Genomic DNA, 17360 nt, shown 5'->3' with positions numbered 1-17360 from the left:
CTCACTGCTGGAGGGACGGTGGAGGGAGCACGGGGTGCCTCGGGGGCGAGGGGCTTGGGGACACGTCGAGGCAGTGATGGGGCAGCTGGGATGTCCTAGTGGGGTGGCTGCAGCAGCAGCAGCAGGCCCAAACCAAGCAGAACCAGTTGCCAAAGAAGCCAGGACGTCCTCCCTGCCCAGCAGAAGGGCTGGGGATGGTGCACCCTCCCCTCTGCTCCTCCACCCTGATGCTGCAGGCAGAGGAAGGGAGCTCCTGGGCCTTCCCACCCATCAGGGAGCCCTTGGGGATGAAAGGCACTGTAGAAATGACATGGTTTGGGGTGCAGATGCTGTGAGAGAGGATGTGGACAGAGCTGGTTTCCTTAGCAGCAGCTTGGGGCAGGGGGGTCTCGTTCCTCTTTCCCAATGTTGCCAGCCACGTGGGTTTCCTTGTGGACCCAAGACACTGGGACTGGACTAAACATCTCCAAACTCCCCTCCAAATCTCAGCTGTGGGCAGGGGAATGACTGCACTGCTGTTGAGCCAGCGAGATTGGTAAGGGACAGGCAGGACATGCACCAGTGCCACCAGTGCTGCAGGACGAAGTGCCCTGGCCCTCCTCACTCCATCCTGCTGCCCCCATGGATATTCCAGGTGGGGCAAATCCTGTGCCTTGTGCTCAGCCCAGCTCCTGCACAGGCAGGGGGAAACTAAGCCTGGCACAGTGGCTCAAAGCAATGCTGAAGGCACCACGCTGGGGGTGCTGGGGCCTTGGCTTGGCTGCATGAGCCCAAAATGTGCTGGGGGCAGCTCTGGGGGCCAGCCAGAGGGGCAGAGGGAGGCTTCCCACTGTGGCAGCAGGACTGTGCTACCCACAGGCTGGGGGCAAGGAAGCATCAGGCATAGCATGTCCTTGCTTGCATCAGGACAGCGTGCCCATGGACCCAGGGATGGATGGCTTGGGTGTCACCACTTTGTGCTGCTGCTGGGAAGGGGACAAACACTGGTTTGGGTCCACTGTGGTGGTCAGAAGGGAGAAAAAGCCTCTCTCCGAGGCACTGGAGGGCTTTCCTTGGAAGAGTGTGCAGGTGTTAGACTGGGTCTTACCTCAGCTGCTTTGTGGGATGGCACCTGGCTCTCATGGCTCTATGGGACAGCAGTGTCACCCTGCTCTTCCAAAGAGCCCCTTCTGCTGCTTTCCCACAGTGCTGAGGATGCACCAGCTCACCAGGGGCAGGGAGAGTCTTGAGGACCACCTGTCCCCTGCCTCATCCCTGTGGTGGGTCCCACAGGGAACATCCTGCACCAGAGCAGGGATGTACCATGAGCTGGACTTCCCCAGGCTCTGCTCCTCCCCATCAGCATGGCTTACCCAAGAGGAGGGAGCTGCCCTGCCTAAATCCTCGTGTGAGCACTGAGATGCCACTGAGGGCTGCCGAGTAGCCAGAGGAAGATGGATGGGAAGCTGGAAGAAGGGGGTGGGACAGAGAGGAAATGCTAAGAAGGGTAAGTGGATGGGGCCAAGAGAAAGTGACAGACCCCCCATGTGAACATGACCTCTGTGGTTTCCAGTCCTGATGCTGAATGTGTGCAGCCTCACAGCCACCGTCTCCTCCAAGGCTTCTGTCTTGACTTCCTGACTGATGCTGAGAAAAATGATTTCCCTGGTAGGAGCCACACTTCCTACCAACAGGAACTGCCCCAAGCGTGCAGGATGGCAGGCAGACAGGACCTTTCCCACCTGTTCTTGTCTGGAGAGAGCATGGGTTTGGTGAAGACAGAGAGGAGTAAGACCTGCAATACCTACAAGATGCTGCCACCCTGTTCCACCCCTGCAATGGCTCTGGGGACCACAGCAGTGGTGGGTTTGCCCCAGCAGACACTGGGCCACGAGCTGGCCCGTGCCAAGCTGCTCCCTCATCCCCACAGGTGACCAGCTCACCTGCACTCACAGCCCGGGTGTACAGTGCCAGGCACTGAAGAGGAGCCTGGCTGAGTGACTGGCACACCCTGGAGCTCAGGTGTCCAGGAGCATCCCCCATGCTAGGGCAGCCCATCACAGAGGAGGAGGAGCCCCAGAGCAGCGGCCCCTGGGGACAGCATGAAATGGCAGAGGCGTGAAGACCATGGGGGGACCACAGGAGGTGGCAGAGGAGAGATGGCAGCACGGGGTGACTTGGTCAGATGGGTGACAGCAGACTTAAGATGTTAAGAGGCACAACTTGTTATGATCCCTTAGGTTTTTTTTTAACTTTCATCATCAAAGTAAACGAAACCAAAGTATATGGGATTAAATTAAAATCACAGTTTTGTTTACATTATAAAAGAATGACCTAATAATAATAATAATAATATCAAACGAACAATAATAATTAAACAAAACAAGAAAAGAAGAAAGCCCTGGAGAATTCCTGCTGGGATGATGCTCACTGATGGAAGGTTTGTGTGACCGGTTTTACTGTTTGGGGATCATTCCCTTGATAGCTGACTCCCGGTTCACATAGGTGGCCCAGTAGACCAAGTTGAAAATGGCAAAGAGGACTGGGAAGACGATGCGGGACATCTTGTCTACCTTGCTGACGCTGTTGTAGGTCTTCTTGCTCTCGGGGAGCTTCTCCTCCAGGCGGGGCATCTTCGGGGGCACGCTGGTGGCCGTGGCAGCGGCACTCTTGGAGATGGTGGGCAGGCCGGGCTCCTTGGCGATGTTCAGGGCGTAGGTGGTGCCAACGATGTTGTAGGTGTTGTTGGTTTTCTTCGCCAGTGCCACCGGCTCTTTTTTCTAGGGGAGGTGGAAGGGAAAACAAAAAAAGAAGAACAAAACAACAGAGATGAAGTGGCAGAGAAAGGCACGGAGAACGTTTTGTCCTCTCAGTTTACCTGCTCGTCCGGGTGCGAAGGTGGAGAAAGGAGTGAGGAGCAGGAGCCCAAGAAGGGAGGAGTGTACCTTGTGAAAGAAGAATGGCAAAAAGGAATGACACCCCGTGTGGTCATCCTTGGGGAAGAACTGGATTTTCTGCTTGGCTGGCTGCTTCCTGGGTCAGGTGAGAGGAGGACACAGCACACAGGATTACAGCTTGATTTTATTCCTTTTTTTGGTGGCAAAAAGCCGTATTAAGAACATGGGCAGCAGCATTGCAATATTTTTGCACCGTATTTCACTGCCATGTCGTAAGACTTCCTCAGTGCCCCGAGTTCCTCACAGGAACACCTTACAATTTAACATCATGATGTTCAAAACGCTTCTGGAACCCCTTAGAGCACCTCATGACCCACCCAGCTAAGACACAGAACAGATGGAAGGCATTTGCACCAGCCCTGGATTTCTGGAATGCTCGACACAGCACCCCAGGGCAGAGGGAAGCCTTTCGTCCTGCCTGCACACCCAAGGGGTGCTGCAAATCATGGGAGGTGAGTGAATCCCTCCCACGGGGCTCTGAGGGACAGCATCCGTGCTGCAGTGAGGAGGAATTGCAGAGAGAATGACAAGAGAGGCCCCTGTGTGTGTCAGATGTGACGCACTGAAGGAGGAGGGGAAATGCTGGAATCAGAGAGTGCAGGTGTTCGTGAGGATGGGTGGACAGGAAGATGGACCTAGGGAGTCACAGCAGGTGCTGCTCCCACACTGGGGATCTTCCTGCTGCTGCCAGGGACCTGAGATCAGCTGCACTGTGCTGTATAAAGCAATCCAAGCCTACAAGGAGAAGGCGACTGAATGAAATGTATTCATATCCAGGCATCAGGCACCCTACATGTCCCAGCATTCAGGTAGCCCACGGGTGTCACCCCCTGCTACTACACCAAGAGCCAGCACCAGCCACAGTGATGCCTCATGGTGGGATTCTGGTCTCCAAACTCTAACAAGGTGGGCCTTTGGATGACTTTTTTCTATGCAAAAGCAACTGGAACACAAGGTGAGGCTCATTCAGGCATTTCCCAGGGGTGCTGGGCATGGTCATGCATGTTCCTGTGAGGGAAGCACTTCAGGAGGAGAGAGTGCAGCCAGCAGGACCTGTCCCTCTCCTCACACCACCCTGGGAACTGGGCAGCACTGGGAGCTGGAAGGGCCAGATCTGCCCAGCCTCTGCTCTGCAGAGATGGTCCCAGGGCTTTACCTTTCAGTGCTGTACTTCCATTTTAAATGTACCTACAATCACCATGGATATTCCTGGTTACCTTAGGAAACGCATTTTCCACAGTGATTTTCAGAGGGACACTAAAAGCAGACTTCTGTGCAATCTTTAAACCCCTCTCCAACAACACCACAGCCAGGCAGCCCTGTAATAATGCCAGCAATTACAGAAATTACTTGTTTGGAGGAGGTCTAGATGTCTTCAGACTCCAGATCAGACTAAACCAGTGTTTGGACCATATTCATGGTATTTTATGGTCTTTAACAATTAACTGATTCTGCTTCTGCAGTTGTTAGAGCCACTTTAATGCGTTCCCTCTGCACAGCAGATGAACTTTTCCTGCTCAAGAACTGACAAGAAGCAAGTAAAGGGCAAAAGATGTTTCACCTATTAAAACACTTAGGTATGCTTCAGTATGATTACTTATTAACACAGCTACAGGAGGCAATAAAATAATTAATAATCAGTAATGAAATGAAAAACAGATTGTTGTTCGCAGAACGCAATCGGCAGTGCACTGATTATTTTAGTATTCATCAGCCATGCTATTCATTAGAGGAATAAGATGAATACAAGTGCCATGACATTTTCAACCTGGCCAGTTTTCCTGCCCCAGAGTTTGCAAAGTGGATCCATGTGAAAACAGCTGAAACGGAGTAAAGTCAGGCAAATCTGCATGCTGTGTGGGTGACAGTGAGCTACTGCTCCCATTAGTGTGGTCCAGAGTCCCCAGGCATTAATTTGGGCTTCCCTGGACCTCAGGTCAGGCTGTTCAGGTGGAGCAGAGGCTTGGGAACCTACAGCCAGGGCCTTTTTGTAGCTGCCCATGGAGTCTTCACCCTGGTCAGAGCTGGGAGCACCCAGGACACCCACGCTGCCTACGCCAAGGATCACGTGTGCTCTCTGTGTGTTCTGCCCCTGAGATGTCAGAAGAAATGATTCGGCCTCTTTGCTGGGCTGTGCTTTATAAGAAATAAGTGTTTCAGGCAAGATTTTGACAATCAAAGCAAAATGTGCTTGCTGCTGTCAGCTGCAAAGCAGCCCCCAGCCTGCACCCTGCACCTTGGTCTGTGAGGAATTCCACATCCAGTCCTTTCTGTGAGGAGAGAGGGAAACAGGGAGAACCCCCACATTTGCTTTGAAAGCTTGTCCTATTTAAAACATCCTATTTTGCAATGCAACTCCTGTACTTAAGGCCCCATTGAGGCATAGGGAGACTGAATTGCTGCACAAAGATGTCCCTGTGCTGCTCTCCTGAGGGAAAAGCTGTAAAATCTGGGCTAGAGATAAATCTGTCCCCTGGAAGGTGCAGTCTGACAAGTTCTTCAACAACACACACACACTGGAAAATAATAGTATTTTTGTAAAATATTCTTGTCCTCAAGCCTCTCTGCTGAGGAGCTAACAACTGAACATCTAAATTATGGGAACTACTGCTTCTGTCTGTGATCTGCTTGAGATTTAGTTCTCTGTACCTGCTCCTTGGGTAGAAATTTGGATTGGAAGCACTATTTCTCTCACAGGCAACTCTTAAGGTCACCAATATCTGCAGAACTTGAGAAATCCAAGTATTTGCCACTTATCATTCTAGAGAAAAGTCACTTTAATGACTCCCAAGCAGCTCCTGTCTCTGATATACTTGCATCCCATAACTCAAAGCCCAGCAACTGCAGCTGCTGTTACAGCAAAGGTGTCACTCCTTCCTCACACCAGCCAAAGTTCCTCCTACAGCGTGCCAGAGACTTGATAATTCAGATTATATGGGACTGAGCCCCATAACCTGGTGCTCCATGGATCACCAAAGAGGTTGGATGGAGTCAATAATCAGCCCAACCCACCACACAGTGATGAAAGAAAGAGGGTGAAATGCTGCTGAAGAACGATTCATGGACTGTACTGAAGGTGCTGAGAACATAAATCACTTGCAGTGTTATCACAGAATCAATCAGGCTGGAAAAGACCTCTGGGGGCCTCATGGAAATCATGGAGATTGCAAGTGCAGAAGAACAAAGGACACATGGGCTGCAGAGCATGACCAGCAAGGGAAAGTCGCAGCAAAAACATTCTGCCCATAGTGAGGCAGACAAAAAAGAGAAGGGTGTGAACCATCCTGAACCCTAAAGACTTCAACCTGGTTGAAAATGGTGGCCTGTCAAGGCTGGTTCTAGTTCCTCTAGGATTGTAACAAAGATGCCACAAATGGGAAGACAAAAAGGAGAAAGAAAAGTGACTCCCGAGGGAGCTGGATCAAAGGGCAAACTTGAGAATTGCTGAAGAGTGGGTTGGACAAAAAGCCAGGTTGTAGAAAAGGCACCTCATGCATGTTTTTCTTAGAGAAAAGTGCATTAAAAGCCTGTACCTAACCTCACCATGCACTGAAGACCTATTGTCTTAAGACAAAAATAAAGATCCAGGATTATTGCTCCATCCAAAGCATGTTCTGTTTCTACATGTCTGACTGCAGACACTTGTACTGGTTTTGTTGCTTCCTGAAACGCAGAATTTCAGGGCAATCTCATTCAGGCACAGACACAGAGCTGGATCAGGTTTTATGCACAGACATGGCATTGCAGTCAGAAGTGGGTTTAAGTGTCTTCCAAGAACCCAAAGCATCTTCCATCCTGAAGGACAGACAACACGTTTTTTGGGGTAAACTCACTGGTAAATGTCATCCTTGCAGTTTCCCAGCAGCAAAGTCACCGCTGCTTGTTCTCTCTTCAGATCCTCACTGTCACAGCCACTCAAGAAATGACCTTGTTGGCTCCAGAGGTGGCCATTCCTGTGGCTGGGAGGGTGGATGGATCTCTCTGCCCAGACACAGCCCTTCTGTGCTGAAGTGGATCCCTTTAATAGGATATTTTGAGGATGCTGGAGATCAGGAGCTTTGCTGGCTACTGAACTCATTCATCTTTCAATCTCTTTGGCCTCTCACTCAGCTCACACCTCTCTGCCATCTCATGCCTTCCTCCTGGTGATGTTTTTTGTTAAAAATCACCTTTCCTTTCCTAACAAGTTTCCCACATTGGACCCCAATACATGTCTCCAATTTGATCTGCACCTCTAAGTTGGCTGCAGCCACTTTACCATACAAAAAGAAAATGAACTTTTCATCTACAATTAGCAATTACTGATTCCAGGCAGGAAAGGCTTGGAAAATCTTTGGGTCCAAGAAACATTAATCAAATCTTATCAAGAGTGCAGGCTCAAGGGAGTTTTTAGTGACATCTCTGGTGATATCTGCCTGCTTTTCACTGGAGAACTGCAGAGAATGTACAGAGTAGCTCCCAGCTACCAGAACCCAACTGTGGCTACAGCCAGAACATCATCATGATTTTCTGATGCAGGCACCAGCAACTCACCAAGATCAGCATTTTAGATTCTACCTGATAAAAACCCCAGGTGTTCCCATCTAAACCACTGGTTTGGCTGAAGGGGAGAAAGGGAGAGTGAACACACTGGGGGGGGGGGGGTCTGTCAGCACCCAGCAGCTTTTCCATGGCAGTGATTTCATCCAAGTGGGATGGGAAACATTGCTGCTGCCTGCACTGATTCCTTTCCATGTTCATGCAATCAAACCTGGAGTGAGGATCCTTGCCATCACACCAATAAAGAGCACTGCTTTTGGCTGGGGAGAAGGATTTCCAGAGACCAGGGCTCAGCCTGGGCTTGTCACTGGCAGCTTTACCCTTGATACGAGCACTTTAAAATGCCAATAGTTGTTCTTCTGCCTCTTCTTCCTTTTGTGGTTTCAACCACCTGGCTTGTCAATTGTTTCAAGAAGAGCTAATTAAAGGCTGAAACGGAGCCAGTGAGGCACCTCCATTGCGTAGCAAATTCACTGCTTGGAAATACTCATTGGAATAAAGATGAAAAGCAAATATGTTGACACATCGTATTCCTAAGCTCCCTGAAAGCCCATCACTCTTCAGGGAGCTTTCTGAGCTGCAGAGAGGGTTCCCTTCATCAGTAAAGATCAGAGTTAGCTTGAAAAAGCACCGCAAATTTGGAGCTCTTCCTGATTCTCCAGGCTGATACCAACTGCAGCAAACTCACAGAGAGCTCCCCCTCTGAAACAATCCTGGTCCTGCTTTGTTTTCTTGTTTGATTATCATGTGCAGGAACATTCTGCATGCTCTCACCCTATTGTTTCAGCACTGTTAGTCTTGCAGTGCTGGGTCAGTGGATAAATTGAGGAACACGCTGCTTCTAAGATAAACTGAAGCTTTTGAGCCTTTACTGCTTTTTCCACCCCGTTCACAAAACTGCCCAAGGCTGTGTGAATCCTGACTTTGTGCTGATTTGGCCATCCCTGAAAGGGACACTGTGGTTTTGAGGGCCTCTCCTGACTCTTCACTCATGCCAATGACTCAGGAAAGGCTTCTCTCATCTCTAGAGGCCAGGTTAGCATCACTGTTCATGATGGAAGTAGAAGGCCATCACCTGACCCCTCCAGACACTTTCTGCCATGAGTCTGTTGCTCAGACCACAGCTGCAAAAGCAAACAGATAGAGAGAGTCCAAGAAAGATAAGAGAGAGACATTCAACGTCCAGGGAGGGCTCTGTTCACCTTCTTTGACCTCCACACCAGAGATGACTGGCTGTCGTCTTCCCAAAAGTTGCTGCAATTCTGTCAGGTGTTTAACATACAGCCCCACAACAATTTCCAACAACACATTAAAATGCAAAGGAGAAAAATATAACGGCTCCAGAACCAAGAACAAGGACAAAGCTGATTTTCAAATTGATTCAATAAATATAAACAAGGAGCAGCATGCTACAGTAAGCGATTTCTCTGCTCAGCCAAGATTAAATCAGTTCAGAGGGAGGGGGGCACGAGCAGGGGTAGCAGAGCCTATCAGGAAGGAAGCTGCCAGAGAGGCTGATCCCGAGCAGGGAGGGAAAACGTGGGTGATGCCAGGCACTAATTTGCTGCCAGTTGCCGTTTGTGATTGCTGGCTTCCCACCCACCCTCCGTGCCCAAGTTCCCAGAGCAGCAGCTGCTGGCAGCTGTGGGCATCGGCACCAGTGTCAGAGCTGGCCAGGGGACACGGCTCAGTGGGTGTCCTGGGGTGTATTTGGGTTTTTTGGCATGCTAGCAACAAGGCATGGGGCTGGAGGGCTGGGTTGGTTCGGTTCATTGCTTTGGGGTTTGGGTCGGGCAGAAAAGGAAAGACACACAAGACCACCAGCAGAGCAAACCCAAAGCATGGACCCGCCACGTTCCCTCTGGCAAACGGCCGTGCAGAGGGCAGAGGGAAGAGCCAGCAGCCATGCCTGGGTGTTTCCCTCCAGCTAAGCACACCAACCAGCCCCAGGCCATTCCTCCCCACCCCTCAAGAACCGCTGCAGTCAGGAGCTGAGCTGGGAAGGCAGTGAGTAACATCCAGCCTCCCGAGTGCTGTGGGGCCGCACGTTACCCACTGCTGTGCCCGGCACAGCTCCCTCGTGCAGCGTTTCTTCCCCACCCCCTCCCCCCCAGCCTTGGCTGACCTTCATCTCCTGGGCCTCCAGCACCTTCTTGCCATCCCAGGCCCAGCTGCGTTTGGTGAAGTAGTTGACGGTGGCGAACTCGATCAGCGCAGAAAACACAAAGGCATAACAGACGGCTATGAACCAGTCCATGGCCGTCGCGTACGCCACTTTGGGTAATGAGTTTCTGGCGCTGATGCTTAGTGTGGTCATGGTGAGCACCGTGGTGACACCTGTGGGGGCACAGCAGGACGCAAGGACGGCGTGAGATCGTGCACTCGTACCCGTTTCTCTCAACACTGCTGCCACTCCCTTCATGGAAAAGCAGGAGGCAGCTCCTGAGCCACGTTCCTGCTGTAATGAAGGGAGTCTTACCCAGAACGAGTCCTCAGTGCAGCTCATAGAATAACAGAACAGGCAGGCAGGAGGTCAGGTTCAGAGAATCATAAAATCACAGGATGGCCTGGGCTGGAAGGCACCTTAGACACCATCAGGTTCCACCCCCTGCCACAAGCAGGGACACATTTCACTATCCCAGGTTGCTCAAAGCTCCCTCCAGCCTGGCCTTGAACACTTCCAGGGATGGGGCAGCCACAGCTTCTCTGGGCAACAGTTTGTTCAACCCCTGCTCAAATCAGGGCCAGCTTCAGGTTGCTCAGGGCATTATTCTGGCTCAGTTTTGAGTACAATCAATGGCAAACATCTTCATGAGGATGAGATTAACCTTCCCCAAACTCCAATGACTAGATCTCTGCTCACCATAAGAGCCCTAGCTCACAGGGAGGCACCTGCACAGCATTCCTTATCTGTTGGCAGGGTAAGTTGCATGATGCTTCACCCAGCTCATGTAGAATATGTCATGGAGAAGCCTCTAGCTGCTTTTGCAGCAAAATGAAAATAATAAAATAACAGTAAAAAGCACAGCTAGATCCTCCAGGAGGATCAGAAACTGGCCACTCATCCAAAACAGCTCTCTTAGGCTTTTGGAAATAGTGTCTTGTGACCTGCATGGATGGACACCTGGGGTCCTGGGTCCTGCTGTAAATGGCCCAAGCTGCCAGAACAAATGTCACAATGATTTATCTTAAAAAAACGGTCTGTTGCAAAATGTCTTTTAGAGCTTTTTTCATTAAAGCAAGCAACCATTACCATCCATTTCCCCAATAATGTACTTTTCAATTAAAAATGCATTACAAACATTATAAAAATATTGACTAATTTTCAGTTCCCTTTAGCCATACTGCTGGTAATTTAAAGAGTTTAAATTCAATATTGTCGACAATACTTAGTGAGGGGCAAAAAAAAAAAAAGGAATAAACAATTGGAGTTCTCATTATTTTCTTAATAGGAAAGCAAGGCAATTTGGGAGCAAGGACATTTTTCACACAGGTAGGTTTTAATTTTTCAGTCAGCTCTTGCCTGCTTGATCTGAGCTGCTTCTTGAGGAAACCTATTTCACTGCAATTCTCAGGGTAACACAGGAGGAAATGACATATGATACCACATATCCCCTCTCTGCTTGGGGACTTTTGTTCAATATCCTCTCTGTTAAGTGGAATCTGCTGGGCAATGTTACTTCCAGAAGGTACAATCCTGCAGCATCACACCTGCTCTGGTGCCTGTGTAGATCCTGAACTAAAGGTCTTGACAGGAAAGCACAAAGCAATTCTGTTATTAAATGCTTGTAAAAGCTATTAATATATGTGCAGTGCCAGCCTGGCACTTTGCTTCGGTGAGAGGACCTGAAAGCAGCTGAAGGAAATAATAACACTATATTCACCGTGCAGTTATGCTGCCTCAGCCCAGGAACTTGTTATGTGGAGCTGCGACCAGGGGCACATTAGCAATTTCAAAGGCAGGGCTTTAAATGCCTCCCCGTGTCCCTATCCTCTGCTCAGCTCTCAAGCCACTACAGATAAGCAGCCACAGCCAAATGCATATAATTAGATGATCAATACCTTGACTACTGTTAATATTTATAGCTTGGCTTCTAGCAGAGACATGGCCAGGAGTATTTTTGCAGTGATTCGGGGGGAGCAGGGATGCTGGGAAGACACTGAAAGCTATCCTGGGGAATGGCCAGCAGCTTAGAAATGCTGGTCAGGGCCTGGGAAAGACCAGCTCTGATGCTCAGTGTATTTCCCCTCACCTTTCCCTTTCTCCCCAGCCTGAGAGGATGTCCCTGTGCTCCCAGACTCACCAAAAACCGTGCGGGCAGGGACGGACTCCCTGTTCAGCCAGAAGGACACCTGGGACAGGATGACGGTCATGATGCAGGGCAGGTAGGTCTGGATCACAAAGTACCCAATCTTCCTCTTGAGGTGGAAGTGTGTGGTCATGACGACGTATTCCCCTGCAGAGACAGCCAGGGAGGGATGCTGAGCCACGGAGCTCCCCAGCCTGACCCCAGATCTAGAGATGCATCCTGGACAAACTTCCCAGCTTTTCAGAGGGATTTCAGTGGGAAGGAGGGGTGCAGGGGTGCAGCAGGCACTCCCAGCTGCTGTGCCCTGCCAGATGTGTGCCCCAGCACAGCCCAGGGGGCTTTCACATCACATTTGTCCTTTCCAAACACTTCTCCGAGTCTGCTTTAATTCACTGCAAAATGGGTGTGGGACAAAGGCAGACCAATGTCAACAACCGGGCAATAAAACTTTTCCCTGCTTCGCCCCAGGCACAAGGGGCCCCTGGGGGGTCTCTCCTGACCCTGCTCCCATCCCACTCTGAGGGTAAAATCCCTTAAGCCTAGAGAGACCCAATAGTGATTTCATAGGACTTCAGGACACAGGATTTTATTTTCTCTGGTAATCCTGAAAATATCCCACCTTCCCTCACTGTAACCACCTCAAAAACGAAGGGAAATTCTGCTGTTAAAGGTCTGACCTGTGAACCGAAGAGGCAGCTGTCCCTATTTTCCCTCAGCGTCCTATTCCTCCCCAAAGCTCTGGGTATTTTGTGGGATTACTGTGCCTTTTTGTTGTGAGCGTGGCTCTGCTAAATCATTACACACAGGAGCCTTCAGCAGCTTTCTTACCACTCCAGGTTATTCATCTGTACATTTTACTACAACTTAAGTAGAGAGATGGGCCAGATATTATGACATTTATTTCCCTGGGCTCCCCACATTTCCCCAAGGGAGGTGAAATGAGTTGTTACAGACAGACACTATTAAAATCAAGTGCACCAGAGAGGAAATATCCTCAAATGAGAGAACTACTGGTGCATACAGGGGAAAAAAATAAAAGGGAAAAAAAAAAAAGGAAATATGAGAGACACACATGAGATAACAGAAGCTATAAGTACCTGGATTCAGAGGGGAAGGGAGGAGCAGCAGATGGGAGAAAAAGATGATTAATATTGGTCATTAATCAGAGGAAACATTTGTTTGGGATAATCTTCTATTAGTTATGATAATATTTGTGCAAGCAGATGCAGTGAAAATCACACTGAACATGATGTTGCCTTCGCCTCCCCTGCCTGCAGCGCTTTCCTGAGGGGTTGGAAGGGAATCCAAGATAAATGAACCCACAGCACCACAAACCAGCTGGACAACGTGGGGCATATTTTCCACACAGCAGATCATTTTGAGATGCTTGAGATCAGTTCTCCCAAAGACTGTGGGCAGTAAGGCTCTTTCAGTGGAAACCACTGGAAAACAAACCCTTTGCTGCCTCTTGGTGACTGCTGAAGATGTCACCAGCCACATTCTCCTGCCTTAGGAAGTTCTGTGGTCCTGGACTGCCTCTATAGTTATTCCAAATCGTGGCATTCCGAGCTCCATCTCATCCCAGGAGGAGCTCAGCCCACACTGTAGTGCCACAAATACCTGTGCTGGATCGAACCATCTCTGTCCCAACCACATGGCCCAGCAGGTCATACTGGTTCAGGCGAGATCCACCCTTGGCTACTTCCACGGATTTATCCTTCCCCAGGGTCCAGGTGTAGATCACCTCTGTCTTTGTGTAGGCATCTGCAGAGGAGGGAGAAGAACGAGGTCTGTGCTTCTGCCTGCCCTAAAATACACCAAAATTAGCCTGTAGCCAAATTAATCTTTGCTGTGCATCTCTCAGAGCCACATGGCTGAGCACAGCCAAGCATGGCCAGAGACCAAGGCAGATCAACAACTGTTAAATCAAACGAGCAGGAGCGAGCTGGGGTTTTTGGGAGGGAGCTGGAGAGGGGCAGAGCTCTGTCATTGAGAGACAGGCTGGCCCTGTGATGTGCTGACTCTGCAAGGGCTGGCTCCAAGCAGGGACAACACAGGAAGGCATCCAGGCCAGCAGGATGCTGGGGCAGCAGGACAGCCACAGCCCTGCCATGCCAGGGACAGGGAAAGTCCTGCTGGCAGCAGCTGGCAACAAAGGCTGAATGCAAATGGAGCTAAATTTCAGGTTAAATAGAAAAAGTTAACAGTCTTTCCCCTCACTCAGAGGCAACACTCTCCAAGACTCTCAGATTTGGAGGTGGTGTCCTCTCACACCAAAATGCTTTGTCCCTGTGTTTGTGACTGAGCCCCTGGTCTGTCCTCACAGCCAGTCCCCCTCTCAAGAGTGCCCACGTGCTCTTGGTTTTGCCAGTCCTATGGTTATCCAAAAACGGAGTCTCTCCAGACTCTGCTATTTCTCCCCATAATGCCCAAAGCTCCTGTCCCTACCTACTCTGCACCATTTTTTTAAGCAAGGACAAAGTTCACTAAACCAAGCCTTCGGTTCATTTTCACCCACCAGCTTCTCCTGTTAAGACATGAAGGAATTCTTTGGCTGGGGTCAGGTCTACCAGAGAAATGTCTCAGCTCCTGCTTTGTGGAAGACTGTGTCCTGAGAAAACCACATTTCTGTGATCTTTTTAAAACAACCCTATTGTCCCTGCCCTGCAGGTTTTGGCAAACCCATTAAATGTTAAGCAGGGGTTGTGCAAAGCAGGGGGAGTTGGTTCTGATGATCAGCAAAGGTTTCTCAGCAGGCCAGAGCAGTGCCTGAGCACTCCTGATGCAGGCTGGCACCTCTCATGCCATGTGCAACACTCTGCTCTTCCAACCCCTCCTTCCAGCTCTCAACATGCTTCTGGAGCCTTCCACCCCCCTTCAGAGCTTTGTACAGCTCTGCCACTGCTTTTCTCACCTGATGGGCAACACCTCCTGCTCTACAGTCACAATCCATCCACTGCCAGCCTACAAAAGGAACTTGCCCGCAGCTCCATTGCCATCATTCCTGAACATTCAATTATCCACATATCTGGTTGGGACAGAAGGGTATCTGATGTCACACAGGCATGGCATGGGTGCTTGGAACATGTTTAATGCCAGGCAGCTGCTTCGGTTCAGCTCCATGTCTCATTTGCAATGCAAAATCCAATCCAAACAAGGACAGCTAGTGGGCATTTAGAGGAGCTGGTGAGTTCAGCATCATCTCCTCCTCCCCTAGTCTCAGCTAGCTGCTGTACAAGTGTCCCATGATGGCTCAGGGACAGCTCTCTGTAGAGCACATTCGTCTTCCAGGGAGCAGGGGGAGAGACAAAGCCATCCCTTCACTGTGCTTGGCCTGAGGGATGATGCAGGTGGGCAGCTGAAGCTCTCTGGAATGCCTGATGCCCTTAATTCTCCTGCAAATTCTCTGCCTTGCCCCCTCGGGGGGCTGCCATGGTGGCCCAGGGACAGGAGGCCACTGCTGAGCCTTCTGGGTTCTGGGGATCAGCAGAAAATGGTCTGTGAGGCAAACTCAGCATACTTTGAGCAGCATGTGTCTGGCACTGGCATTGTCCTTCTAATTACAAATCTGACCCACTTTAAGCTTCTTGAAAATGAGCAGCTTCCAGCTGTCAATGGCTTTTTAGTGAAAACACTGGTTTAATCCTACTCCAACACAGGAGAGGTGAGCTCAGATGCTGTGTGGGTGCTTTAGAAAAAGCCACATTAATGTTAACCAGGGGCAGCTTTCTGAGCTCCTTGTCTCAAAACTCTCATCATTCAGAGGTCAAATCAGTAAAAAAAAATAACCCCAAAGGGTGTTCCAGCAGAAACACACACATTAATCTCTTTTCCTCACCAAGGAACATTATAAGCAATTAGATGTGGAGTAATCTGCCTTCCTGCAAGTCTTGTAATAATCCCAGAGTTTAGGCCTGAGGTAGGAGATTTTATATCCCTCCTCACAAGGTCAATTAACATTAATAATTCATCCTTCTCTAAGGCTTGCTATTTTACTGGCCTTAGTGATGTCTTGTGGCAATGAGTTCTACATTTAATTAGGTGCTGCCTAAGAAATTCAGTAGTTCTGAATAATCCACTTTCATGGGCACAGTTTGTCATGAGGCAGAGGAGCAGATGCACATGATAAACACAATTTCTTCTGCTGCCAATCAAACTTTTCAACTTTGTCCTCAGTTAGCTCCCCAATGGCTACAGGAAGGAAGTGTCAGTTCGGGAAGGTTGGGGTTTCTCTGGGGGTTACTGATGTGGGCTCATTCTTTAGCTGGAGGTGGGAAACTCTCTCATCTAACACAGACTCAGAGTGGTGCTCAGTTCGTTGGAGATGGAAAAGACTCCTGGCAGGGCCAGACTAGGATGCCTATTTTCACATTACGGTGAACTGGGGTCTTGGGGTTTGGCTCCCACTCACTTTAGGAACAAAACCAAATTAAATTTAACTTGCATATGGGAGAGAGAAGGGAACTTCTATGGGGAGCCCAAGCAGCTGCAGGCCTGGGAGGCTGGGAGCAGCTTTCAACTCACCAGCAGCCTGCAAATCTTCCCTAAACCAGGACCCCTGGCTGCTGGGACTGAGATTCCCAGAGTTTCATTTGGGAGCAGCCTGCCTGACAGACTGAAGAGGGGCAAGGGGTTTGTAAGCTCCCTTGGAGCATGGAGCCAGGGGAGCCAGGTATTTCAGGCTCTCCACAGATTGGCAGGATGGGACAGCCAGCAGCAGCCACCACTGCTATCCCCAAACCTGTCTTCCCAGCATCCCCTTGTGATGAAGGAAAAGCACAACTCAGATTGATAATCATAGAATCATTAATGTTAGAAAACACCTCTAAGATTATTGAGTCCAGCCATTAACCCAGCAATGCCAAGCCCATATCCCCAAGTGCTCAAACCATGCACTTTTTGAATACTTTGAGGGATGGTGACTCCACCACTACCCTGAGCTGCCTGTTCCAATGCTTGACCACCCTTCCAGTGAAGAAATTTCTCCTAATATTCAATCTAAATGTCCTTTGGCACAACTTGAGGTCATTTCCTCGCATCCTGTCACTTGTTACCTGGGAGAAAAGACCAATCCCCACCTGGCTGCTTTCTAAATAAATTTACAGCAGAACCACGGGTGTCTAACCCATCCTGTAAGCCTGAACTGAGCACAGACTCACTCAGTGATGGTAGGAATTGCACTTATGAGACACCACAAAAAACTTTTGGTCACGTTATCATTAGCAACGATGAACATCACTGTTACTAAAGTACTGTGTGACACCAGCCACACAAAGGACAGCTCCTCAGCTCTGTGCCACCTCCTTGCAGAGGCTGCTGGGGGTACTTACAGCTCCCAAATTTCAGGGGGCAGGCATGCACGTCCATTGGGAAGTCCTCCAGGTGCATGGGGCACTCGGCGTGGATGGTCAGCCTGCAAGACAAAGCACAGGGGCTGCTCAGGGACAGGCCTGGCCCTTCTGACAAAGGCCTCGAGGTGCTCACCAGCCTTGGGGTCTCCCGGCAGAAGGCCCCCAGCTGTGGAGAGGACAGCAGGACACACATCTGGCAGCCTTTCCCATGGCCTAAACTTAAC

The 17360-nt window shown here is 49.9% G+C and overlaps 1 protein-coding gene across 1 annotated transcript in view; it reads right to left on the bottom strand.

Annotated features, from left to right (window-relative positions):
* Positions 1 to 2435: 2435 nt before the first annotated feature.
* GABRA3 (gamma-aminobutyric acid type A receptor subunit alpha3) overlaps positions 2436 to 17360 on the bottom strand; it is a gene marked incomplete at both ends in the record, with an annotated part of 55252 nt that continues 40327 nt past the window's right edge. Inside the window, 5 exons of the mRNA XM_082289223.1 lie at positions 2436 to 2759; positions 9601 to 9812; positions 11780 to 11932; positions 13406 to 13549; positions 17116 to 17198. Of these exons, the coding sequence (XP_082145349.1) occupies positions 2436 to 2759; positions 9601 to 9812; positions 11780 to 11932; positions 13406 to 13549; positions 17116 to 17198 (916 nt within the window). The remainder of the gene's footprint in view (positions 2760 to 9600; positions 9813 to 11779; positions 11933 to 13405; positions 13550 to 17115; positions 17199 to 17360) is intronic.

Source organism: Coloeus monedula (assembly GCF_965178545.1).
Source record: "Coloeus monedula genome assembly, chromosome: 12".
Lineage (NCBI taxonomy): Eukaryota > Metazoa > Chordata > Aves > Passeriformes > Corvidae > Coloeus > Coloeus monedula.
Note: the sequence above shows the minus strand (reverse complement) of the source record. Positions and strands in the feature narration are given on the sequence as shown.